The sequence below is a fragment of the Orbicella faveolata genome, unplaced genomic scaffold, assembly GCF_042242905.1.
Source record: "Orbicella faveolata isolate gen_17 unplaced genomic scaffold, um_ofav_v1 contig_2, whole genome shotgun sequence".
Classification (NCBI taxonomy): domain Eukaryota; kingdom Metazoa; phylum Cnidaria; class Anthozoa; order Scleractinia; family Merulinidae; genus Orbicella; species Orbicella faveolata.
The window spans coordinates 2,087,334-2,113,720 of NW_028301547.1; the positions used below are offsets into that span (position 1 = coordinate 2,087,334).

The 26,387-nt window shown below is 38.7% G+C and overlaps 3 protein-coding genes across 3 annotated transcripts; 2 read left to right on the forward strand and 1 right to left on the reverse strand.

Moving 5' to 3' along the window:
• On the forward strand, positions 1 to 11,391 carry LOC110058381 (transmembrane 7 superfamily member 3-like). The gene is made up of 12 exons (XM_020765030.2): positions 1 to 170; positions 1,272 to 1,589; positions 2,273 to 2,393; positions 3,541 to 3,733; positions 4,491 to 4,647; positions 4,964 to 5,050; positions 5,465 to 5,545; positions 6,720 to 6,872; positions 7,493 to 7,593; positions 8,042 to 8,090; positions 8,529 to 8,648; positions 9,752 to 11,391. Exons 1-12 carry the CDS (start codon positions 98 to 100, stop codon positions 9,964 to 9,966), a joined length of 1,668 nt encoding a protein of 555 aa, XP_020620689.1. The 5' UTR covers positions 1 to 97; the 3' UTR covers positions 9,967 to 11,391.
• On the reverse strand, positions 10,603 to 26,155 carry LOC110058486 (acyl-CoA synthetase short-chain family member 3, mitochondrial-like). Its single transcript, XM_089290788.1, has 19 exons — positions 25,753 to 26,155; positions 24,728 to 24,872; positions 24,368 to 24,451; positions 23,836 to 23,940; positions 23,271 to 23,402; positions 21,214 to 21,354; positions 20,720 to 20,800; positions 20,531 to 20,626; positions 18,413 to 18,523; positions 17,736 to 17,776; positions 16,777 to 16,880; positions 16,045 to 16,140; positions 15,191 to 15,254; positions 15,002 to 15,083; positions 14,065 to 14,187; positions 13,567 to 13,666; positions 12,999 to 13,111; positions 12,546 to 12,608; positions 10,603 to 11,959 (listed from the first exon to the last, which is right to left on the reverse strand). Exons 1-19 carry the CDS (start codon positions 26,058 to 26,060, stop codon positions 11,867 to 11,869), a joined length of 2,082 nt encoding a protein of 693 aa, XP_089146914.1. The 5' UTR covers positions 26,061 to 26,155; the 3' UTR covers positions 10,603 to 11,866.
• On the forward strand, positions 18,848 to 20,831 carry LOC149111586 (uncharacterized). The gene is made up of 3 exons (XM_089290799.1): positions 18,848 to 19,016; positions 19,106 to 19,375; positions 19,567 to 20,831. The coding sequence occupies exons 1-3, from the start codon at positions 18,954 to 18,956 to the stop codon at positions 19,681 to 19,683; spliced, it is 450 nt and encodes a 149-aa protein (XP_089146925.1). The 5' UTR covers positions 18,848 to 18,953; the 3' UTR covers positions 19,684 to 20,831.
• Positions 26,156 to 26,387: the final 232 nt, after the last annotated feature.

The window sequence follows — 26,387 nt, forward strand, 5'->3', positions numbered from 1 at the left end:
TAAAAACAAAATGTCGGCTCGAAGGCTGTGACTGTCATATGTTCTTTTCGGTATTTGTGGATTGCCTGTTTTGTGAAGTTCTTTTAAGTTTACCTTGATGTCACGAGAAAGAAAATCTTTTTTAGTATCCATCTTCCACGTAGTATGTTTTCTTTCGCAGAATTTTGCAGGTAAGGAAACATTGATCGAATTGAGTTGAGTCTCTATCACGCGAGATCCGTCAGTCGGTCAAAAGTGATGAACGTTCTCGTCGTATTTACATTTAATTTCAATGTTTCGTTCTCGTAATGTTCCTCGTGTGTGTTTTTAGCTTTTCCTTTTCGTAAACTCTTGGGAACTTTGTGTATATTTTATACACGCTAAATTGCTTGTCAAAATTTGCGCTTTCGTCAAGGCACGCATGATTAATAAGCTTATGTAAGCTTAATTGTGAGCTTACATTGATTGATAGTGTAAAACAATGTAATTGTTTCCCATTTAAAAAGAAATCCTTGTAAGGTTGTCAGTCTCTTCACGTATCTCTCCCTGCTCCTTTACTTACCATGAAATAAGCTATCTTTTAAAGTTTCTTTTTAATTAATAATTTGCAGTGCACTGTAAAACAGGTGTACTTTTGGAAGCTGACGTTTTTTGGTCACCTGATTCACATGTACAGTTAGGTTTCACGCTAGATATTAATAGCTATGCAATATCTTTGTCACTATAGCAATGCTTATCACTTTGGCTCGAACAGTCAAGCTCAATGTATTCTTAATGTGATCAACGTCTGTCATGGCCTTCTCTAAGAAGATTAGTTAAACTTACTTTTTATGATCTTATAGTCAGTCTGAGAAAGTGTATCTTGAAACTTTTATTCTGAAGATTTTGGTCCATTGTTGTTAATCCAACTTTATCTTTCTCAGCTATTACCTCAGCATGTTACGATTTGTTCTTTCTTGGCACATAACATTTGTTCCCTTTTATTACAGTTATCTGAGTTATCTGAGTTTTCTATTTCTTTTAGAAAATTCCACAATGAAAAAAACTCGCTTGTTTACTTTGATCATCAATATGTAAATTCTCTTTTCTGGCACCATCGTCACCTCAACAGCTCGTACTAGTTCTGTGCTTCTATTTAGTTATAGTAACACAATTTTAAACCAATTCAATGAGCGTACATATTTTCTTTGGGTTATTTTATACCCCGTGTTGATGATTGCGTATGCCAAGAGAGACAGAAATGATTTTCCAAGAGTAAGGAGTATTGATATTTATTTACTGTTTTGTTATAGGGTCTGTGGATAACCTCCGACTTGAACCAAACAAGGGACAAAGAAGGACACTTGATCCATCTGTGACATTGACCTTGGACCTCTACACCCCCGTGTTCTCATGGAGATTTGCCATATGTCAAGTTCATGTGAAGCAATACAATGTATCATTATCTTTGGATCCCAAATTTTCATATGATTCTTCAGACAAGGGATCAGATGTTGCAGTTCTGAAGCTATTCCCATATGTTGTACAATATTATCCTTTCTATTTGAGGTCTGAAAATAAGGATCACAGTTTTGAAGCTGATATAATAGCTGTACCATACACAAATGGAGGTGAGCTAAATTTACACTTTTTGTGCTCATTCAATTCATGAGAATTTGTCGGCGTGACAGAATTGCCCATTTACAAATTCATGTTTTGAGTTTGATTTTAAACAGCAAGTTCTTAAAGCACAAGAGAAAAAGCCACCTTTTGTAAATCAGCATTGTGCAGTCTATAAATTTCAATGGTACTTGTGCAATGCAAGTTATGCTGGGCATTGCACTGAGGCATTTCACCAGCACGTGGATGAATGTATGAACCAGTCACCATCTTCTATCGGCAAGCACTGTAGAGACAAACACTGTACTGTCCTGAAAGACCTTGGCAAATAGTTTACCATCCTTAAGAAGTGCCACAAATTATATGTTTGATTGTTTAGTACATGAAATGTTTACTAATTAGAGACTTGTCACCATCTCTCAACGTTCAAATATCAGACTCAATCTGAGCAAAATTATTTGCATAACATTGCATATTAATTAATTATTTAATATGGTAATCTTTTTCTGACAGTTTTTTTCTTATCTTTTTGAACTTGAAAATGGTGTCATGCTAGTGCAAAGGTGTGACATATTTTACATTGTGTAACAGATAAACCTCAAGACTACCTTGCCATATAATAATAAACTATGTAATATGAACATTTTGTTTTTACAAAGTTGATAAATGTTTTCTCTTCTCTTCTTACTTGTAGCTCCATTTCCTGGTGGTTGTTGCCTGACATGTAACATGGAGTTAGATCCAAATATTGTGATTTCCTATGATGCAGTTGAGACAAATGTAACATTCTCATTTGCCAATGTGTATTATGGAAGGTCTGTTTTTTTTGTCATACTTTAAACAAACATGTACTATTTCACAAATCACATGTAATTCATATGTGCTCAAAATGGCCAGAGTATACACCTTATTCCAAAATAGCTGCCATTTTAGTATTCTTTTGCTTACTTGAAAATAAGCCCTTGTTGCCTCGTTTAAGGGAAAATATTCTTTTGAATTTCGAGTTTAAGAACGAGGCAACAAGAGCTAATTTGCAAGTACACAAAAGAAATTTCTTAAATGGCGGCCATTTTGGAATAAGGTGTATTCTAACTTATTTTAAATGAAGAATATTAGAAAACAGCCCTAAGAAAATATGCAAACTGATTGGTTAAAAATAGTGTTTCTGTAACTCGATAGAAACGCAGAACTAGCACGAGCTGTTGACGTAATGATGGCGCGAGCAAAGAGAATTTACATTTTGATAATCAAAGTTAACAAGTTGTTTTCCTTTTTTTCGTCGCGGTGTTTTCTAACAGAAATAGAAAACATGTTTTCTGTGTTTCTATAGAGTTATAGAAACACTCGTGAAAGTTTGGGAGAACTTGAAAAAGCTGTGGAAACACTCGCCTGCAGCTCATGTTCACACGGCACTTCTCGTTCTCCCAAAATTCCACTTGTGTTGCTATAACCAGATAGAAACACAGTCCATGTTTTCTATTTCGTAAATGTAAGTCCAACATTTCCAGTGATCCTGCTTTCAGCAGATGTGAAAACCCCAAGTTTACCTCTAGTTTAATACTATAACTTGTTAATAATATTTACAGAAAGGAATATTAGAATTGTTATTAAATAACAATTACCTCCCATCCTGTAACTTGTATTTATGTTCAAATTTTGTTCAAGTTTGACTCTCAATGTATGGTATGGCCCCTTTTTATATGTAATAATAATAATAACAATGAATATTTAAACAGTATGACCCATCAGTGTGTTCAACACTGTCATCAGAGGGGTCCTGTAAGAGAAACTATAGTGAAAACAAGGTAAAAAAGGTAAAAATAGGTAAAAAAGGCGTACAAAATTAGTAAAATTGTTCACTTTAACTTTTGCTAAATAGAAATCTTGAAGATTGGTAGTTCACTGAAACTCTTGGTCCCTTTATAGTAGTGAGTTATAATTTCTTTTGTTTGATTTGCGCAGATATGCCAATGCTAGCAAGAGTGTACCATGTGATGGAAACAAGCTACATCCTGATAAATCACCAGAGCATTACCGTCTAGAATACCATATCTACATCATGTTTCTTGCTGAAGGTGACACTTCAGAGGAGACATTTTTTAGGGGTATGGAAAAAATGGCGTACCCTGATGTGATCAAAACCCATGGGAAGAAGGTCAGTTTGCTGTAATGAACTTTAATTGTGTACAATGAGTAGTCTTCTGTAGCTCAGGTTGTACAATGGAACCCCACCTTATGGCCACCCTGTTAATAGGTCCTACTCGTTATTATAGCCACTTTATTCTGGCCCGAACAAAGGCTCATTCAGTCATTTTCTCATTTAAATAACCCCTTTCATATGGCAACCCTGTTAACACGGCCAGATATTTGTGGCCCATTGGTGACCAGATTAAGGAGGTTCCACTGTACTACCATAGGAAATGGTCAGTTTGAGGCTCTGTGAGACGGCGAAAGTAAGATTTTTTTCTGCAAGCACAAGACTTTCTTGGCCTTATAACAGAAATTAAGACTCTACAAAGTTGTTTTGAAAACATTTGAGATGGAAGGACCTGTGAAATTTGGCCTAAGTTTGGCAAGACATGTTTTGGAGGGCTATTTCCTGCTTGTATGTTGGATAGAAATCACAGCCCAGTATTGACTGAAACCAGGTTATGATAAAGATAAAAAATTTTTTTAATTATTTCTGTTGTTTCAAGGTACTTTCAATGTTAATTTGAATGTATAGTTTCATATTTTAACATCATGAATAGCGGGGCAAGTGATAACTGATAATGATTGGAATTTATGTATTTAAATTAATGCAGAATACTCCACTTATTACTCTGTGGCTTTCAGGGAGGTTCTAGATACCAAACAATAAAATTAATAGCATTAACCAAAGATGGATATTTTGTTTCTGTTATTTCATGTAGGTTGCCACTCTCAAGGCACCAACCATTCCAAGGCTGAAATTTGACACTCATCAAGTTGGCCAGGGCGTGGTGTACAATGTGATAGTTTTTGATCCAACAAATCAAATGGAGGCTGCCTACTCACCAGCCGTAACCTATGCTGGCAATGATTCAAAACGTTAGTTTCTCTAAAGTGTGTGACTTTACTTTATACTTATACATTACATAGTACTTTATAGTATCTATTTAATTAACTTTTCATATCAATTTGAAGATGAATAAAAGTACGTTGAAGGGCTGGTGCAGAGAGGTTGTACTTGATTTCTTTTCAGGATATTCTAAAGGCTGAAGATTTTCGCTATTCTCCTTACTTGTTATCTTTCAGCGTCCTAATATTTTAGGAAGAACTGAGATATTGATCGCTGTGTACAGTTGAAAGGCTAATACCAAAAAAGAAAATATTAAAATTGTCATGCATCTTGTTTGTTTTACAGCTGGTGTAGTTGATGCCATATTTGCTGTGTTAGGAAGCATCATTGGTTTAGTGTTCTGTTTATTTGGGTTCCGGCTCTTCAAATTTAGTGAGTAACAAGCTTTTCAATTGGTTAATTCCAAATAATGTTATGTACTGTCGACTGAACTTCTTTACCACTGTTTCCCTGCGGGTAGAATAGCTGTTGAGGAGAGATGGTCATTTCTGTCAGGAATTTTTGAGAAAAGGGAAATGCATGACTATGAACTGGTTCAATATAATATTATTGTCATGCAGATGACACCAATACACCTACATGTAAGTTTCAGGGGAAAAGTAGTCACATTTTCAACAAAGAAACATTGTATTCAGCCTAACTTTCACCATTGTCATAAGTGTTACAAACATTCCAAACAATCATTTTGTAGTGGCTACAGTATTTAAATATGAACTCTGTACTTACTATTGATCTATATCGGGACTATGTATTGAACAGTATTTCATTTTGTGCACTTTCTTTCAGCTTTACTTTTCGGAGGATTTGTGAATTTTTCCTTTTTAGTTTTCATTGTTATCTCTGCCAACAGTGATCTTAGCCATTTAGGTGAGTAGAAGAGTCGGTAAATGTTTGTTTTTAAATCATTAACATTATGACCTGCCAGGGTCTATTTTCTCATTGTGCATTAAAACGTTTTTTTCCACACTGGGTGGTGTTTTGTGAAACTTGTATCAAATGAATTTTGTTGCAGAAGAGGTTGCTTGGTGTAACATACCACAAAGTCATCTGGTCACACTCTCCCACAAAATTGACATATTTGTGTAGTTACGGTGCGTTCTTTTGGGGTGATCTGGATCAGGATTAGTGATCCAAGATCACCCAGATCATGGTGCATCCGAGTAATCTTGGATCACTGATCGTGAGATCTCCAGATCACCCCAAAGGAACGCACCCTTAGATAAGGCCTCATCAGCACTAGTCTCCTCTGCTGCCATGTTTTGGGATGTCACGCAATGCTGCCCAAAGAAAGGAGAAAGGAGGAGTGTTGTGTGACCTTCCAAAGGAACCACGTCAGCATCAGTGTTTCTGTAACATGAAGTGACTAGGGGTATTTCTAAACCCCCCCCCTTGATCCCCGGATGAAAAATACTCAATTCTATACATTGCAACTTAACCCCCCCCCCCCCCCCCCCCAGTATTCTGTCAGTTTGCCTTTAGAAACAGTTCACCAGCGCTAACAAAATCTCTTGGGTAACACACTTACCAGTAACTCTTTCCTTGTACTCTAACCACCTGTGTGTAGATAGGCTCCCAAAGACTAGCCCTGGGTTCTTTCCATTATATCACATTGACCAGTGTGACTACATGTAACTGTTGTACAACATTTTCCAGTCAAATTGAGCCAACTAAGAGGAGTGGCCTTTACCATTTTATTTTATTTTCCGACTTTTTTTGGTCCTCAAAAAGTGCTAAGGCAAATTTGAATGTCTCATTTACAAAATGCTGAGAGTCAAAGAATGCAAACCATCATTGGACATGCAAGCAGATTCTGTTTGCGTTAAGTTATTTGATATAATTTTATATCAACATGCCCAAAAATGTAAATTATGTTTTTCACTTATTTAAATCCGTGTCACCTCAATATTTTCACTTTTGCCTTGAAAATGTCCAAAACAACAAAATATTAGGAAACTGTATTGTTAAAATTTCACCAGTCCCCCACTTAAGCAAGAATCTACTGCTTTTCTCCCTTTTTTATAAATGCTTAAATCACTCACAGGTGTAATGCTGACAAGTTCTGGAATAGGCATGTTGCTTGGTTTGATGGTGTTTGCCTTGTGGTGGTTCACTGAGTGGACAAGGCTTTGCCTCCTTTTCAATGCTCTGTTTCTTGGATTCTTGGTCGGAGCCACATTGATGTTCACACCTTTTGGTGAGTGAATTGAACGGTGAAGTTTCCTTGATAATGGTCCTCGTAATCAATATTTCATTACTGTCTTCTCAAACTTGTCTCTTTAATTCTAATTTCAATTGAGAAGGTATATCAAACACACAAGACAATGTTTGACATAATAGATCAAACACAAAAGACTGTCTGACAACGTTTCCAAACGCTGAGAAGAGAGTTGAAAATATGATGCATAGCAGAGTATTTTTGACGAAGTTCAAGGTGTTTGGAAATGTGGTCAAACACTGTCTTGAGTGTTTGAGTAATCCTTTCAATCAAAACTAAAACTAAGGAGAAAACTTAAGCTTTGAAACATAACAAAACAAATTCAAAACAAGGAAAGCTAGTGGGGGGGGGGGGTGGGGGAGGTTATAACCAGATGTGCTATTTGGTTTACAAGTTTATGGTATTGCGGTGAAACACTTTTTTAAACCACCCTTGTAAATATGACTAGTTCATTACTGCCATGGACAAAGCACATGGCACTAACTCTTTTAACCCTCTCGAGAGAAGGGTAGTGGCAGAATTATTTATTAGAGTCACTCTTTTGACAATCTCAGGCTGATTTTCATTAACTCTGTACTTATTTTATGTGTAATTTTCAGGAGACCTGGACATGATTCAGTCAAGTGATTTTGACTATGGAGCGATACTCTGTGCTTGTACCATAGTTGTACCAGTGATTTTAATACTTTGGCCTCGCTTGGTAAGGTTTCTACTGATTTAATCTCTCAGTATTTTCTGGCAAAACAGAGTGAATCAATTATAATAAGTAATTGCATGTCACTAATTTCTTGTGTAATAGTCCAGTCTTGCTTTTCACATACATTAAAGATCTTGAGACAGGGCATCTTTTGAAGTTACAATGTCGCAACACGATTCTATGTTTGTCATGCCCAAATTTGCAAACAGCCAATAAGAAGCCTTGTCTACCATACTTGTAATTCTTGGCCAAATTTTACTAGTTTGGTCTGGGCAAGGGTATGTTGGCTCAAATCGCCAAGGTACAAACCATGGCTCTGCCAAAGTGAAACCTGCCTAATATGCCACCTAAGCGTGCCAAAAAGACATGATTAGTCGTAGTTTTTATTCACACAGAACATGTTTTCTTCAGTTAACCATACCACTAACAGATCTTGAACATTCTTTTTCAGCTTTGTATTGTGTACACTTCAGTTGTATCTGCATATGCTTTTGTTGTGGGTAAGTTTGTAATAACCCTGATTTGACCTCCGTTACGGTCCAATTCTTGGTATATACCAGTCAACGTTGTGTTCTGATTGATTTACTATGTTAGTTCCAGTTGTGAATACAGCTATCCGGTATGATGCTGCTATTTAATAATGATAATTTTGGGGGAACAGAGAGTGGTGCAAATGGCAGAAATAGAATGGTGGCAGCTGTTCTTCTGACGTACAATATATTTATAAAACAGAAACCGATACAAGCTACAAGAAAGCTAAACGAGTCAGTTACAATCAATTTATTTTACTTCGTGAGAATCTTAGACCTGTGAACAGAAATGTTCTTCTCTTTTCACAAGAACACCTGTCGCCAATCATTTTGCTACTGTTTGCGCCCCTCTCCGCTCCCCAGTTTTCCTATTTTTCTATGTAAAATTTGTCTCACTCATTTTGGCAGGTATCGATTTCTTCATACACACGAGTATTTCCTATATAGTGATTAATGTGATTCTACATGCCACAAAGCCGCAGTACCGCCATGACCATATATACGTCACCACGCCATTCCAACAAAATGGTTAGTATGTTAGTATGAAATTTACTTTCATTTTTGGAATTTTCTGAGCTCTACGTAGCATGTAGTGCTGTGAAAGCCCTCAGGGCTGTTGTTTTGTTGAAGCAGGCTACCGAAAAAGTGCAGCTAAGAATTGTTCTAGTTTTAGAAAACATCTTTGGTACGTGCAGCAAGGCTGTGGTGTAAACAAAATTTGAGAGAGCTCAAAGGTTCCTGACCAGGAAATCCTGGGTGCCCAGCACTTGAGCTTACATGAAAAAATGAGTTTTTCCAGTCGCCCATAGGCAAAAGTTAGTTGCCTGTTAGTGAATGTTTTTTTGGGTGCTTCTGGAGCACACCCCTGATGCAGTTTATTTGTGCCCAGCCTTACTTGTACACAAGGTGACTTTATAAATCTCATTCGATGGGCCATTTCTTGTTTAAACTCCATCTTCGTTTTCTCACTGGAACATATTTTCTGTTTACCCTTGGTCTTCCTCACAACATCGTGTATTTCGTGTACACTCATAAGCCTGGTTTTCACTAGCGACGCAAGCACAAGCGCTAGCAATAGGGATGACCCAAGTGAAAACGAAATTCGACACAAACACAAGTACAAGCAAAATCATCCGAACTTTCCGAACTGTTTAGGCGCGAGGCAATCTGGATCCAGTGTTTTCATTGGCCAAACATAACCACGTGTGGTAAATACCCTTTTGCTTGTGTTATGCCTGAGCGGCATTTCGTCTTCTTGTTGCAGCGCAAACGCAAGCATACGCGCAAGCACAAGAAAACGAAAAAAATTTGATCCTTGTGCTTTTGCTTGCGCTTGTGCGTATGCCTGCGTCAAGGCCGTTTTCACGGTGAAATAAGAATTGTTGTGCATCCGCTTGTGCTTGTGCTCTCGCTTGCGTCGCTTGTACTTGCGCTTGCGTCGCTAGTGAAAATCAGACTTAACTTTTCTATCACTGCAATAAGTATTCTCTGTTTTATATACTTGATTTTGCTCTCACTGGAACACTTATTTCTATGCCCGCCATGGGTATTTTACTGTCAGTTTACGCTATATTTTTCTCTCACTAAAATGTTCATTCGTACTGAGACAAGTTTTTTTTTAATTCTCTTAGATTACATCTTGTCGGCAACATGGGTGTTCTTAGCATTACTTGGCGGCTTTGTTCAATATGTAACGTCCAAACGCAAACAGTTTCCCAAGAGCGGCTTCATTGAGCAGAAGAGAGTCAGAAAATATTTTATCAACAAAAACAAAGAGGGAGAGCAGACTGCGATATTAATTAACGCTGATACTCCAACAAGATATGGCGCTAATAATGTCTGTTGACAATGAATGCCACATACCGTAAACTGCCGCTTATAAGCCTTCCCCCCCCCCCTGCTTATAAGCCCCCATCCCCCGGTTATAAGCCCATCTACCTGTAAACCAAAAAATACATCCGGTTATAAGACCCCCGGATATAAGCCCCCCCCCCGGAGATAAGCCCCCCGGATATAAGCCCCCCAGGATATAAGCCCTCCGGATATAAGCCCCTCTAGCTTTCCTTGTTTGATGTTTAAAGTTTAATTACCAGTCAATGAAAAAACTATTTCGGTCAACATGTGCAGCTATCGGTCCTTTTGAAACGGTTTTTTTTATTCTGGTTATAAGCCCCCTCGGATATAAGCCCATCTAGAAAGCCCTTGTACAAGCCCAGGGCGTATAAGCGACAGTTTACGGTATGCTACAGAGTGTTAATTCCTGGAACAAAACAACTTGTTACTTGTACTGACTGTTTGAGAGAACCATGACTGCGTAAGACTGGTAATTAGTGATTGGCTTTCATTTGAACGCAGATAGAGACTGGCAACTAGAAATGCAGAGGCACGCGGAGAGTGCTGGGACGTGCCAAGCTATTTCGCACGCCTCCGTTCTTCTGGTATCCAATCTCTTCTCAACTGAAACTCAAGGAATTATTGAAAATTTGCTGAACAATTGAATTTAATTGAGAGAGTTAATTGCAAAGTCTTCGATTTCAGAGTAATAGGAGATTTCGGTGTAGATAGGGAAAAGCGGACTACATATAATATAGAATTTATTTCTGTATCAAGTAATAGATATGTATATTATTATTACCTTATCGGTATAAATTTGAGACTAAACTACAGTGGGTGTGAACAGTTGACATGCGTCTGTAGAAATTAGCCGAAGGTTATAGGGAATCTGTAAATTTGATTGGCTTTACCGTTGCCATGTGAAACTAACTGCTGATAGTCAGCCCTCACGCTTGTAGTCATAGTGTAGGTATCACTATAAATTTATGTTAGAAATGTTTACACAGAGTACATTTTCTTAGGTCACAGGATAGGGAAAGTTTCTACAAAAAAAGAATTTAGAAACTGAACTACTTTTGTTTTCTACGAGTAACAGTCAAGTTAGCCATTGCGTAGACAAATTTCGAGCTCGTGTAGTTGCTGAACATTGACTGTTGTATAGCTAATATTTTCACTGTGTACAGAAACTTACACTTTAAAGAATAAAATAAAACCTCTTCCAGACGTTCAGTTAGTTGTTATACCCAGCTCGGAAAATGGCGCATGGAAAAAAGGGACAAACGTCTCTCCTTTAACTCGCTCCGCCGTTTTTTCGCTTTGCGCCCCAGCTAACTGAACGCCTGGAGGAAAGTAAATAAAATTTTGATAGTAGGTCAGACATATTTAGAAAACACTGAAGCAATGAGGTTTTGAGAATAAACAACGCATTACGATAAAACTATGATGTCCGTGTTTTAATTCTTTAATGTGATTAAACTCTAATTTCTCCTTAAAATATTTGTACATTGTTATAAAGAGTGATGAGAAAAAAGATGATCCTAAACTAGGCAATGTTCTCTTAGAGCTGGTAACGTCATGGATTACCTGTGTAATTCTTTCCCCAGTGACCAGAAAACCAAGTCTCTCAAAGACCGTTAAGGTAATTGTATTGAAATCTAGTTAAGAGAATTGGTCTCGAGAGTGAAGTCACAGAAAATCCCGACTCGGCACGTTAAAACACGGACAAACCGCCCGACAATTTCTGCAAGCTGTACACTAATTCTCAAGATCTTCTTTTTACACGAAAACACTGCCCAGTAATTGACGAGGTTCTGATATATTTTTTCCAAGTTCAGTTAATTTTCCCCTTACTTACTCCAAAGTAAATATTCTCAATATTCCAACTACCAATACTGTCTACTCTTATCTCTATCTCACTGTTTTAGTGCACGCTCGATGATTCCTTCCTCGCGTACAATTTCCTCAATGTCTTCCAACACGTGTGGATTTTCCATTGTCGGCGTAATCTGTAGAGCATGGAATTCAAATGAAATGATAAGAAACAAATTACGATCAGAACTACGTTACGTCTGGAGTCCGCGTGGCTAACACGGCTTTATTTCACCCGCAAAGGGAGCTCCTCTTTCTGGGCGGGAACGCAATACGTGACACCTACCAGCACGCGTTAAAAGCGTATCCCAGGGATGCGTCTCAATGTCACGCTTATTTATCGACGTGTCGCGTCGAGCCGCGCGCCTTAAACGTTGAATCTCGATAATCGTTTATCAAACATGGGGTACAACGAAACACTCGGAAGTTTGATCACCGACGCGTTTGAGGCTCACTCGGAGGCAAATCTCGACATCTAGTCCCCCACGGCACACCCGCCACCTCCACCCCCACCCCCCACCCAAACTCACACATCTCCCGTCTGCTCCAACCGGAGCTCAGATTCTCCCGGGAGGTTAGTGAAAAATCCCATTTGATTTCTATTTACTCCTTGTTCTGTAAGCGGAACGTCTCACTACAAATAAAGATATACGAACAAAACAATGGTCTGTGTGAGGTGAAGGAGGGTAACGTGTGAACACAGAAGGCACGAATGGGTCTTACCCGATATGGTTTTCCGTGAAGGATCTTGGACAGCACACCTCTAACGGTTTTACCTGAGCGTGTCTGTTGAAAAACAAAAAGCCATTGAATTAGCCTGCGTCACAAACAGTCTACATCGCCGGTATAGACCGCCTGTGCAACGCCTCCCAAAACTTGTTCTGATATCCCGAAGGTTTGCGGGATATATCGAGGATTTTCTGACAAATCCGACTGCACCGCAGGCTACTTTGAGTTAACAACGGAAAAATGTTCCGGTAATCAGATCGTGCGACTGTCAGGGCCGACGAAAGTAACATAAAAGATGTCTTGTTCTAAGTAAGTCAAAACGACGTTCATCAACAAGAGTTTCTCGGATAGCCACACAAGATGTACTATTGTTATTCTATTCAGGGGTTAAATTAAATGACTTGACTGCTAAGACCGAAAGAAGTGAGATGCACTTGTTTCACGTACCTTAGGGAGTGATGGTACAATGACAGCAGTTTTGAAGGCGGCTACAGGCCCAACAAACTCACGCACACTCTGAATAACCTGTTGGACCGCTTCTTCTCTTGTAATAGGCTTCGCTGTTAGATAAAAACGTAAACGAGACAAAAAGTAAAGGAAGACAAGCAGCTATAATTAAACTTTTACATGGTCAAGAATTTCAGGTACAGTACGGTCCACTCCTTGTTACTTGGGGAAGAAAAAAATTTAAAAGTTACGTCTCAGTTTCGTCACGCGATGCAACTGTCACCATCTTTTAACAACACTATGTTGGTTTCCATCACAGCCAATCAGCCGTGTACTAATGCATCCGGGTTGTGTTCTCCGTGACAAGCTTCAATGATCGGAAAACCAATACAGTGCATTTCACCGAATGCCCAAGGTCAAAGGGTATTTGACCTTTTTGCGTTTTAAGCAGTTTTCAAAGTTTGAAAACGTTTCGAGGGCCCGTCATTTTTAGCTCTTTCTGTGCTCTCAGAAAAGGTTACCCACATCAGCAATTATATAAACATGAACTGAGCACTGAGTGACGTACTTTTGTCGATGACAACAAAGCCAACTGGCACGTGACCTTTGATCGGGTCTTCCTGTCCAACGCAGGCTGCGTCAATCACGAAATCGAGGTGAATCATTCCCTGGAATGTCAAGAGAAATTCGTCCGTCGTTACAGAGAAATCCCTCAACACAAAGTGCGAAGTTAGTTCGAACTATTTTCGTTTTTTTCTCCCTTTTTTGTGCGTGTGCGTGTACGTGTTGGTTTGGACAGGGCAGGAATGATTTAATTTAGCACAACACCCTCCTCCCCCACCCCCGCGTCCGCTAGGCGATCCTGGGAAACACACTACCTTCTTTAATAAGAAGCTCCCCAATTTCAAGAGGCACTCCCAAAATAACTTAAGGGCAAGATACAGGATTAGTGATAAACAGTAAATTACGTCCACCTTCGTCTACGTCAACCTAATCATAAATGTTACTCCTTGATTTCCGGCTGTTTCTTGTAGACGGAGAGAAAAACAACGATTTTGAACTGCACCTCCTCTAAAGATTTCGTAGAGATTCTATGGCCTGCCACGTTGATGACGTCATCGGTGCGAGCCATGATTGACACAAATCCATCTTCATCCATCACGCCGTCGTCACTGCTGTCATAGTAACCCTGACAGAAAGCAAGCTCGTTAACCTTTGTGATACAACATTACATTAAATGGCAATGCATAGCAGAATTTGACCACCTACCTTATATAAAGCTACTACCCAAAGATGGAGCGGCTTTCAACAGCTGTTATTGCAGTTGTCAAAACCTCTTACTAACCGAGTTCGAGGGCCGTACTGTAAGTTACGGCCCGAGTTTTTTCCTCATCGATTTATGGCGCAAGCACGAAACGAGCGGGCCATAAATCGAAGGGGAAACACGAGGATCCGTAAATTACAGCACGGACCGAGAAAACGAGGTTAGTAAGATATTTATTATATCTCTAATGTGTGACGGCTTCGGGAACGATTTCTATTCACGGGGAACGGTTTCAATTTCACAAGTAAAAGAAAGTTTTAAACTTTTACTTGCAAAAAAGGTTAAGAACACTTCGCGATAAATCACGAAACATTTTGACAACAAAAGCAGCTTTAAATTTTAGCGGGCCTTACAGTAGAATTCGGCCAGCTAAATTGACCAATCACAGCGCGCGTACTAACAGAGATATATAATAACACAATAGAGTTTATTATGTTCGCGAGCATAAATGTTTTCAGCCCGACTTAGACTTATTAAAGCCCGAGCCGCTAGGCGAGGGTTAAAATGAGCTGAGCAGGGCCCAAAACAGATTTATGCCCAAGAACATAAACTCTATTACTATTATTATCACTTTGGAGGGCATTAAGAAAAAAAAAAACTGAAAAAAAATGACAAAGGTGAGTTATTGATCAACGAGTAAAACTGTTGTTCGAACACTGGCATTTAATACAAAACTTACCGGATATTTCGTGAAGTAAGTTTTGATAAACCTGTCATCAGCCCTCCATAATGTTGACATGGTTCCAGGTGGAAGCGGAAGCCTGGAAATAATATTTCAGTTTTTTTTTTTTTTTTTTTTTTTTCAGAGTAGAATTAGTTCCACAGTAGCAAGTTATAGACTCACAAGCAAAGTTGTTCGCTTTCTTACTTGACAACAACTTGACCCAGATCTCCACGGTCAACCTCTGTCATGTCATCCTTGACAACTTTGACTATACACAGAAAGCAGACTTCAGTTAGAAGAAAGTTTATGATTGTCTTTTTAATAGCTTATCAGTTATGTCGGGTTAATTCTCGGTGTCGTGCGGCTCAGCTGATTTGCGTGAATTTTCAGGGACTGTTACAAACTTCACAAAATCAAGCATTCTCTCGTGGAAAGACATGCAAAGGAGGCAACTGTGCGAGTGTAGCCCAGTTCCCCTCCTTGCATAGTATTTACATATGAAATTATTACAGCTGCAGCCATTTAATTCAAAATCACTGGGTACCTTTTTCTCACTTCTCATTCACGGAATCAAGAGGAGCTCATTGTCATAAAGCGTATTTTCTGTGACTAGAGTCAAAGATAAGCTTTCCTTACAATATAATTAGGTAATAGGCCACGCTCGATATATCAATATTCTAACATGGCTCCGAGACTTTCAGGACAAACGTCTATATTTGGTGTTGTTTTCTTTGTATCCAAGTTTCTTTTGGGAATCGAGGGACAAAAGAAACTTCAAAAAGTTGCAATTTTTTGTCCTGAATGCCTCTGAGCCATGTTAGAATATTGATACATCGAACATGGCCTATTCAGAACTCTATAGTGTCTAAAAATACACGAGATATAGTCTCCCTCTTTCTTTAACATGTAACTGAGAAGAAACACTCCAAGGTGGTGCTCTCTTGATCAAACCAGATCAAGGCTGGCTTGCTCTGTAAACCTCATTGGCTCGATAACAAGTTCTGTCCCATACCAAACTCAGTTCGCCGCACCTCATGTCAAAATTGTCATTTTCTTACCATTGTATCCAGGCACTGCTTTGCCAGTGGTCTGCAAATGCTCATCCATAGGTCGACCCAGGCCTACCGCATGTGCTGTAATGGCCCATCCAGTTTCTATAGCAACACAGTGGGACCAGAATTGTAAATAAGGATGTTAAGGGTCGGAAACCCGTATCATTCCAAGCTTTGAATAAATTTGGAATTTGTGGGGGGTGGAGTAAAGACTGAGTCAGGACGTCTGGCCCAGACGTCGATTCGAAAAAAAAAAACAGGAATACTTACTTAAAGGGAATCAAACTACGGTAAATATCGAGATTAAACGGCTTACTCTACGCGAGCTAAGTGTTTTTGGTCTATAAAGACGGCGAATAGTAAAACGGCATGATCTCCGTATTGACGATTAAGTGAGCTTAAGTGTTTTTATTTTCCTACAACGGAGCAAAACAGTGTCTTTAAACACTGATGCTATACATTTGACAGGTCTGCTTTCCGTTACAAATAACTTAAGTAGAATTCCAGATGCAATATGCTTAAAGCAGATGGCAAACAGACCATAACACAGTGAAACAGCAATGTGTATTAAGAAAATTGTTTTTCTTGATGCTGAGGTGAATTTCCTTGATAACCGAGTAAACATAAACATAAAACCTTTATCTTAACACGATAAGAATTAAAGCTATAAAGTTTGACAGGTCGTGTATACTACCAAATTAGCCAAAAAATCAGTTAAAAAATCCGATATCACCGTACCAGTCTGCCACCAGTTATCGTACACTGGTGCACTGATGGCTTTCCTAGTCCACGCCATGGTATCTTTGTCCATGTGTTCCCCAGCGACAAACAGGTCACGAAAACTAACAAGAGCAATAAAACAGGTGTTTTGCATTCTGGTAGTACTACACACAAACAATAGTCTTTATAACGTAGCTACCTACACAAGCGGGAAAGATGAAATAAATCTTTATCCGTGGTATTGACTACTCGAGAAGGCAAGATAACGCTACCTATATTATCAATATCTATATTTTTTTTAAATCATGGCTATCTAAACGAGAGGGAACAATGAACTAAGTCCCATGGACAAAACTATCCAAGAAAAATTGTTTTCTCTATGTCTATTTCTCTGTCTATCCGTGATTGGCGACCCATTAAGTTTATCTGAGTGAAACTTTAAGCTTTGGGCTTCTGCGATGAAATTTTCCGGGACGATGATCTTTGTTATTTTCCTTTCACAAGAGAAACACAACAAAACAAGGAGCTGGGTTTTTTTTACTTGATAAATTCACTGTCACACCATTAGGTCGGTTTCCTACTAGGTCAATCAAAAACCTAACTGTTCTGGGAGAAGTGGCTGTAAAGCGCGCGAAGATGTCAACGTAGCTGCGTGCCGATAAAATTCACGTGCAGCTGTTGTTCTTTGATTGGTAGAGAAGCATGGAAAACCAATAAAAAGATGGCTACAGGAGTTTTTTGGATTTGCTATTGCCGGCTAACTACGACAATGAAGGACTTCGTATTGAATTGACTTCTATGCATTCAACTGTAAGAAGAACCATTGTGTCTCTAACTAAGTTTATAACTCGCCTACCCGGCATGTCGCTAGTCTACCTCTGGCCTGACAATCTCTGACTGTAGCTACACGGACAACGTTTCAACGTTTCCTAGCAGTAACTCGTCTTGTCTCGAGGACAAGAAAACTTCAGACTTACTGTGACAAATCATATTTTTTTATCAATTCACAGTTTGGGTCCTGGAAACAAATAAAACCAGAAGCAATTAGGAAACCATGCCCAGACATACCCTCCTACTAAGGTCTCTCTTCTTTCCTCCTCCCCCCTCCCCCCGACACCGGTTGGTTTAAACGTATTCATATGATCTTTAAGATTGCTGCAATCGTTCTGCTCCCAACCTTCTCGCTATCACAGTGATTGAGAACCTTTTGACAGTGATCGTAAGGAAACTAGCCTTTGTAACAAAATTCGCTGGTTGAACAAAGTGTTCGTAATAGAATAAACACACAGGGGCGGATTCAGGAGTGGGGGGGGGGGGTGGGGGGCGTTGGATTGGGTTGTTAACCACCCCCGTTTTCGAGAAGCAGAAAATAAAAAAAATTGAAATAAATTATGAATTTTATAACAGAAATGCAATGAAGGCAAACACACTGTACAGGTACCTGAATGTAATATCTACTTTTTGGCTTTGTTAGTATTTCTGGTACAACAGTTTTCAGTTAGGTTCTAATTTTCAGACTGAATCATTTTGGGGGCATGCCCCATCGATCCTGAAATCCCAAGGCTTGTAAAATACTGATTTTGGGCGGGTGTGTATTGAAGTCGTAAAAGCTTAATCTAGACCCCAAGACAAGGAAAAGTGTCTGTAAGTTTACCTCAGCCCTAATAATCCTGATAGCTGTTGGAGCTGTAAACATGCTGACTACTTTGTGTTGTTCAATTACTCGGAAAAATCCGCCGGCGTCTGGGGTTCCCACTGGTTTACCCTAAAAAAATTAACAAAAGTAAAGCCATGATTGCTGTTTTTTCAGACTCATTGAATGATCCCACTCATCATTCGCATATAGCCCCCGTTCCTCCTTCTGTCGCCCCACAGCAATTTAGTCCTTTCCTTCCCTCGGGTGCCACAAACGTCTTGAACGAAACTTTGGTAAAATTAAACTTTAAGGAAACGACTTTGACGGCATGCGATTACTTTTTACTGAAATGTACTTGTGGGGGCATTTTCGCTTTGTTGGAATGACCCTAATCAGCTAGTCTCAGGCCCTTATCCTCGGCGTTGGTTAGCTGCGCTGCTGGCGCCAGTTTGGGCGGGAAAGTGTGCGAAGTAAAGTTTATAGCGTTGAAAATACTGCAGACATTTGAGCTTATTTTGTACTCTGTATTATGTTATAGCAATTGAAGAGAAAAGAAGTAATGCCCTCTGCAAAACCAGGACGTAAAGGAACTTCTTCCAGAACGGTGTCCGGGAATTCTAAGGTACATTTTGTAAACTTTCGTGTTGCACGTAATCGTGCAAACAGGAGGTCCATTCGCAATGAAAATGTTTCTCACTCATTTGTTTCCAGAAAGTTGCCCCATTAATAAGCTCTGGAATGATGAAAAAACTGGAGCCAGTTCTTCAGTTCCAGCGACGAACAGTGCACTGTTGTCCCAGTCTAACAACTATAAAGCCGCTTAACGCTACTCTAGATCACGTTCAGTCACTCTCAAAAAAAGGGAAAGAGCCAGATGTGTACTGTTTCCCGTCGTCACCAAAGGAAAGTAGCACAGAGGAGACAAGTGCTTCAAAAGGCGAACGAGAGAAGGAAAAAAAGGCTGCAAGGAAGGCTAAAAAGGTTCGTAACTATCTATAGAAATGAATAGTTTACAGCGAAAAAAAAAATGTGCTGTTGAAGTTGCAAATGAACCATGCCTGTTTTTTTTTTTTTTTTACACACAACGACATAGATTTAAGCTCACAAGTGGTTGATCAGTTGTTTCTCGTGATGATCTTTTTAATTTGTTTTTGTTTTCTTTTTTTTAACAGAGATATGTCAATAAAGAAGTGTTAGCAACTATCAGACACACAAGAGAGCACATCCAGTTACTGAGAAGTCAACTTCAAGTAAACAAGAACTGGGCTAATCAGCAAAGATTTCACTAACCAGACAACTGTCAGAGTACAAATATCATTAAGCTACATAACATTATTAAAAGATTAAGATGGTAAAAGATTTTACAATGCCAAGCTCTTGAAACTGGTCTAAAATGAAGCGTAGTGCCCGAATATTGAATAATTGTATAATTGTCATTTACTGTTATTTTGTATTTTCACAAAGGAGACTTGAATATTTTTAGACGGTGATGGAAAGTAATGTACTGTCTGTCTATACTGTCTGTACTATATTATCCTGAGTATTTTTCTCTTACAACCGTTGCACATGACTTGGGTCTCACTTAGTCAAACCTTTGTACTGAATGCTGCTACTTGTGTCTCATTTTTGCCACTTCATAGCTTACTTTTTATTGACAAAACTCTGCAACCAGGGTAGTTGAGGTTTCATTCATGTAACTGCTTGTGGCATAGGCGTATCATAACCATGTCACATAAAATAGTAGCAAAAACAACACACATCCTTCACATAATTTGCAGTTCATCTGTATTAGATTTCCCATACAACACAACTAGCTAACAAGTTTAGTTTAAATATAACGTGAAGAAATGATTTTCAGTTTGGTCAGTGAAGATCACTAGAGACTGCTGGATCAGAGGCTGTGGCAATACCAAGCAGTTCAATTTAAAATTCAAGAATTGCGTCTCCGTCTGTTTTTAAATTGTTTCTGAGAACATCAGAAACAACAGATGTGAATTGTTTGCATATACAGGCTAGCATTAGGAAAAGGTCAAATATAATGTACACATCTGTATATCTGACAGACAGACTGACAAACAGAGTGGTAAACTAACAGAGAAGAAATTACCAGCAAATATCTTGTAGTAGTACATTTACCTCAAATAAAACTGTTGTGCAACCTGACAACAAAGGAGCATAAACAATGTAGGAATGACCGACAACCCAGCCAAGATCAGAGGCTGCCCACCAGACCTGGAAAAAGGCAAGAGAAATCAAACTAGTGTAAATGTAGTCATTATCAGATAGCGATGACAGGAAGTGTTATTACATTTTGTGTTTAGTTACCTCTCCAGGATTAATGCCATACAAATTTCTCATGCTCCAATGGAGGGCTACAGCATGGCCACCATTCTCACGCACAATACCCTGAGCAAGCCAATAAAAAAGAAAAAATAAATATATCTCGTTTACATGAGATCAAAGACATCTGCTCCTCAAGTTTTGTAACAACCGCAACTAAGTCTATGTCCAATCAACAAGACCTAGTGACAGCAAGATTTGTCAGCAACTTTCACAACCATAAAATGATAATTTAGCTTGCCTACATACATTTTGACACATTAACTCTATGTGACATACATTAATTTCACATGGGTCTCGCTTTCCTTGTGCTTGAACAAACTGTCAAAAATTTTTTTGTACTATTTTTCCCTCTTAATTACTACTTAAATTACACAAATGCCTTCCACGCTTCTGCAGAAAACATGTCAACTTGATACCTGTAAATTAGGAACTGCTTGCTAAACTTTTCTTCATTCAAGCTGTCATGCACATTGTACCTTTGGGTCCCCTGTGGTACCAGATGTGTATAGGATATACAAAGGATCATTTGACATCACAGGGACACAGTCATGTGGACGTGCTTTCTCCATCACTTGATCCCATGTGATGTCTTGCCCTGGAACAATGTCACCCGAACACTGAACAAAAGAATGAGATTTAAATTAGATGAAAACAAAATAATTATCATTAAAAATTATTAATTATTATTAGTTATTATTAATAATTATTATTTTGAAGTTCTCTATTATTTTGATTGAAGAAATAGTTTGTAAGTTAATATATGGTTGTTGTGTATTTGCAGTAAATTGTCCTGGCTGTTCACCAAGACACAACCATTCAGACATTCAGTTTCAGAAATGACAATAATGTGTAACCTGTAGCTGATAAATGAATTCACTTATTGTTTACGACCCATACTGCATTTGGCTGCTACAGAGGCAGAAGGGAAAGGGTTAGTCATCCTATTTTATGGACTGATTAATTCTACATCATTTCTTATAATCCATTGGACATTTTCGCTTGCACAAGATTGGTCTAAACACGTCACGACTGAATATGCCCCAGCTAAAACTGGAGAATATCCAAGCGATATTCCCCAATTTTCAAAATTGCACATGTTGCAAAAAATATTTGAAGGACAATAAACACAAATTATAACCTCCATTTGGCACAAAAATATGCTGGGATGTTCTCAGAAAACTGTTTGCTTCTCAGAACAGATAATGTCCGAGGACAAATATCCAAGCATGTTTGCACCAAATGGAGGCTAATTTGTATTTTCATCCACGTATCCAATACTTCATATTTTTGCTCATGTGTTTCCAGTTTAAAATTACTACCCTTATGGTGTTATCCACTGGATCTTTTTATTTAGTTAAATACTATTGTTCCTTTGTTGCTCAATTAATTGCCTCTCTTCCTCTTGGGGCGCAGGGAGAAAAATGACGCAAAAAAAAGCAGGGGAGAAGTGAGCATGGGAACACAAGAAAATGTTCACTCCTTGTACCAAGCCTCTCTCCCCTTTATTTTGCTCTGCTATTTTTTTGCACTTTGACCCAATTAACTGAATGCCTGGAAGAGGCTACTTTTTTTAAAATATTATTTTTACAAATTATGCAATTTTATTTACACGACAAACACTTACACTACTTACAGCACTAATATTATATTAATGTTGCAGTTCCTAGGGAGTAATGCTTTAATTATTCCGACAAACACAAGCAATAAACAGGCATTCTATGGTGTAAAGGGGGGAACACCGCTCCGCAATGGGCATAACAGACGAACTTCCATTGCATGACCAAATCCCAAACTTATCTCCCCAGCGGTTAATTCTGCACTGGATCGGACAAGTTGGCGAGGCCAAAAGCTTGCGCATCCTAGTAGCGTAACTCTAAACGGCACTATGCGCTGACCTCCGGTCAGCATCATGCTAGAGTGTAGACAGTTCTCAAGCCTTACTTATCTCCCCAGCACTACGAGCTGACTCTGCCAGCACGTGCTGGATCGGACAAGAAGAGGCATAAAAGAGCGTTAAATAGCGCCACTAAATTAGCGAAAATGAAGCTTGGGGAAGTCGCTGCAAGACTTAACCACCACTGATACCTGCGGAAAAAATATTATTTTTATAAATTATGCAATTTTATTTACAAGACGAACACTTACACTGCTTACAGCACTAATATTATACTTACATTTACTCTTACACTGTACTTGCTCCTTACACTACTTACACTTACACTATTTATACATGCACTAGTCACAATACATGTATTATAATACAATCATGCTAATTAAATTACAGTTGGCTGACTTACAATGCTCTTTTTTTATTAAAGATAAATTGCATAAACGTACAAGTTACATACTTGCTACATTTTATTTCTCTACAATGCACTTAATTATGCTATACTTTTATACTGGAAGAGGCTACTCAATTAACCATTTTTTGGTTATTTTTCTAGAGAAAGAAAGGAGAAGAAATGCAAATTTTGAGGCAGGAAGTCTCAACTGGAATTGATGGAAGAAACAAACCAATCTGATTGACAATTACCTGGTCTCTTTGGTACACAATACAAGTCGAAGGTTTGTAGCTGGACAACCTGATGGCTTCATCCAAAATAGGTTTGTAATACACTAAACGGGTTGGCTCAATACCACAAGATGCAGTCACTACCACACGTGGCTACATGATAACAATGCATTTTAGTAAATAAATGAGTAATATTTATTAATCTAATATTTTGCATACTGTGATAAATTGCTAACTATAATGTCATTATTTACACTAACTTAAAGAACAAACTTCCATATATTCTTTTGTTATATTTTACAGTAATCATGTATCAGTAATCATGTAGACGGCAGAGGGCAGATTCCTTGCCCTTAAAGCCAGGCGCGACTTTCACCTGCGACAACTGCAACAGAGCCTGCTGATCAGGCACTGCTACTCAACCACAAACTAAATCATGGCGCAGAAGTCCATTGTCTACCGAGACAGACGGACACCAACAACAAACATCAATGAAAACAGTGAAATTTAATCCATAAGAAACTAACTGAAGAAAATTTTTTTTTTCAAAAAGTAATCAACATTACATGAAATTTTCTTTACTTACCTCAGCATGCTCAATTCTCCTTGCTAACTCCTGAGCAGCAAAACCCCCAAACACAACAGAGTGGACTGCACCAAGTCGAGCACAAGCCAACATGGCAATAATAGCCTAGAGAACACCCAGAACTAATAATTAAAATATTGATCTGATTATTAACAACTGCCAAAGAGAAAGAGTTGACAGCACCAAGCAGGTGTCCATAGAGCAAGTAAGTTTCATTGCTATAGTAATGATAATTACTGCCAAACTGAGTGAAAACGCCAACTCCATCTAAAATAGCATAATATTTTTTTGTCTAGCTTTGACATTAGGTGCAGCCCAGGTTTCCAATTATGGCATACCTATTGGGATGGGCAGGCAATAGATGCAAGAATTGAAAAGCATAAAGGCAGTCAATGCATGCAGCTATGACCTTTTACAAGTGTACTTCTTTGCAGACCTACAGCACTAGGTGATAAGTTAAATATTTACCCTCAAGCTTGCTAAAATCAATGGAACATGGTGCACCATTACTGAGTGTATTATTCATTTATACCTGAGGAACCATTGGCATATAAATCACAACTCGGTCTCCTTTTCCAACATTTAATTGTGCAAGTGCACCAGCAAACTTTGCCACCTAAAATAGAATTCACAAATTTAGTAAACATTACACAATGGAACAAAACAAAGACAGTAAAAAGCAAGTATGTTTAAGCAAGGGAGCAAGTTAGTAAACTCTGTTAAAATCCTAGGTGAAGGTAACAGACACACAAGATGGATTTTCTGTTTCAATATAAACTTCACTAGCAGGAGTTCACTGCAGTTACTCTATGCTCAAACCCAAGTATTCTATCATGTTTCTCTAATAATTTGTGGTATCAAGCAAGAAAACAAGTACGGGCTCAGTTCTTACCAAGGCCTGTAGGTTTTGATAGGAATACATTTCTATCTTGCCAGTCAGTGGACTGTCATAAATCAAAGCTGTATGTCTTCCTTTCCCTCTTTCAATGTGCCGGTCAAGGCAGTTATAACAGGTGTTCATCTCACCACCAACAAACCTTCAATTAATTTGTACATGTTAGAAAACAGGAAATCAAAGATTTCGGTCTGAAATAGGGTACAGGTTTCAAGGGTTGAGTCCCACAACCTTGCAAAAAATTTGGGGAGTACACCCCTCCCCCTGTCCCCTCCCACAACCTCTGCATGCCATGGTAATTCAAGCTGCCGGCATGTTCCATAGCCTTTTCATGTTCTCCCAAGCTTTCGCGAGTGTTGCTATAACTCAAAGAAAAAAAAACACTAGGAACATTCACATTGCGAGAAACAAAGGAAAATCACCCACTTATTTTGATTATCAAAATATACTCCCTTTGCTGATCATATTATCAGCTCCGTGATTTTATGAGACCAGAAATTGACACTTGAGCTGCTAATTTAAAATACTTGCTTTAGACTGTTAGTCACCTGAAAATCGCCCTGGCCTAAAAAGCTGTCTGCTAAATATCAAACAACTGTTTAAGGGAATGACCGAGAGAAAGATTCAGGAAGCTGGGAATGGGGAGATCTTCCGTATTTTTGCGATCAACTTCACTAGGTTTTACGAACGTTTGACGTTACGGCAAACGGCGAAAATGAAACTTTTGCCGTCTGTCTTCAGCTGTCTGTACAGTGGAGTGAAAATATTTGTATTTGCGGTGAATAGTAGAAGACATTTTTCCATTTTTGTGTGATTTATTTACGGATTCAAGAAAAGAATAAAAAATCAGAGGTAATCTTTGCCGTTTGCCGCCTGCCGTAAACGTCATGCTTAAACTCTCCGTTCACACAGAACATAAACGGGAAATCAATGTTGTTAAATTGTATTTATATCATGTTAAATCAATTCGCCTCAACCTTTTTTAATGCAAAAACATTAGGCTTGCGTTCAATAGTACCTACCATTTTGTAAAGGGTGGTTTAGAATTGTCCATTACTTTCGCAAACGGTTTATACCAGTCGATTTCGTCTGCCAGGTCTCCCCAGAATTCTTCTGGTTCTTCTATGGATTTCTTAAACACCTCATCGTATTCGCGTAACTCCCGTTGATGTTGTTGTGAGCTATGAAAATGGCGGGTCGTTGGCAGGGCTGCTCCGCAACGCAAACTCTGTGTTTGTGCAACTGTCTGACATGAATTCCACAGACTTTGAGAGCAAATCTTTCTTTGCAATCTATTCAAGCGAGCTGCGCTCTGAATCAAACGAAACATCGCTGTTTTGATGTGCAACCCTCTGGTCTCTGTTTATGTATGTAACTCTGTCTGCACATTCAACAACAAAGACTCTAATAGCGTGACATGTCACGGTCATGGTCACGTACCGAAAGCGGAAGCGTAAAAACATGACTCCTCTCACGTACAACATTTCAAACTATTGTGCCAAACATTACGCCCGCGTTTTGCTGAACTAAATTTGATGCAAATCCTATAAGACATAAACGCTATTGTTTGAAAATATATCAAGAAAAAGGAACCACTAGACTCTCCATCCTCCACTGGATTTGTTCTCGGTAGCCCCGAGTTCAACTCCTCGACCGC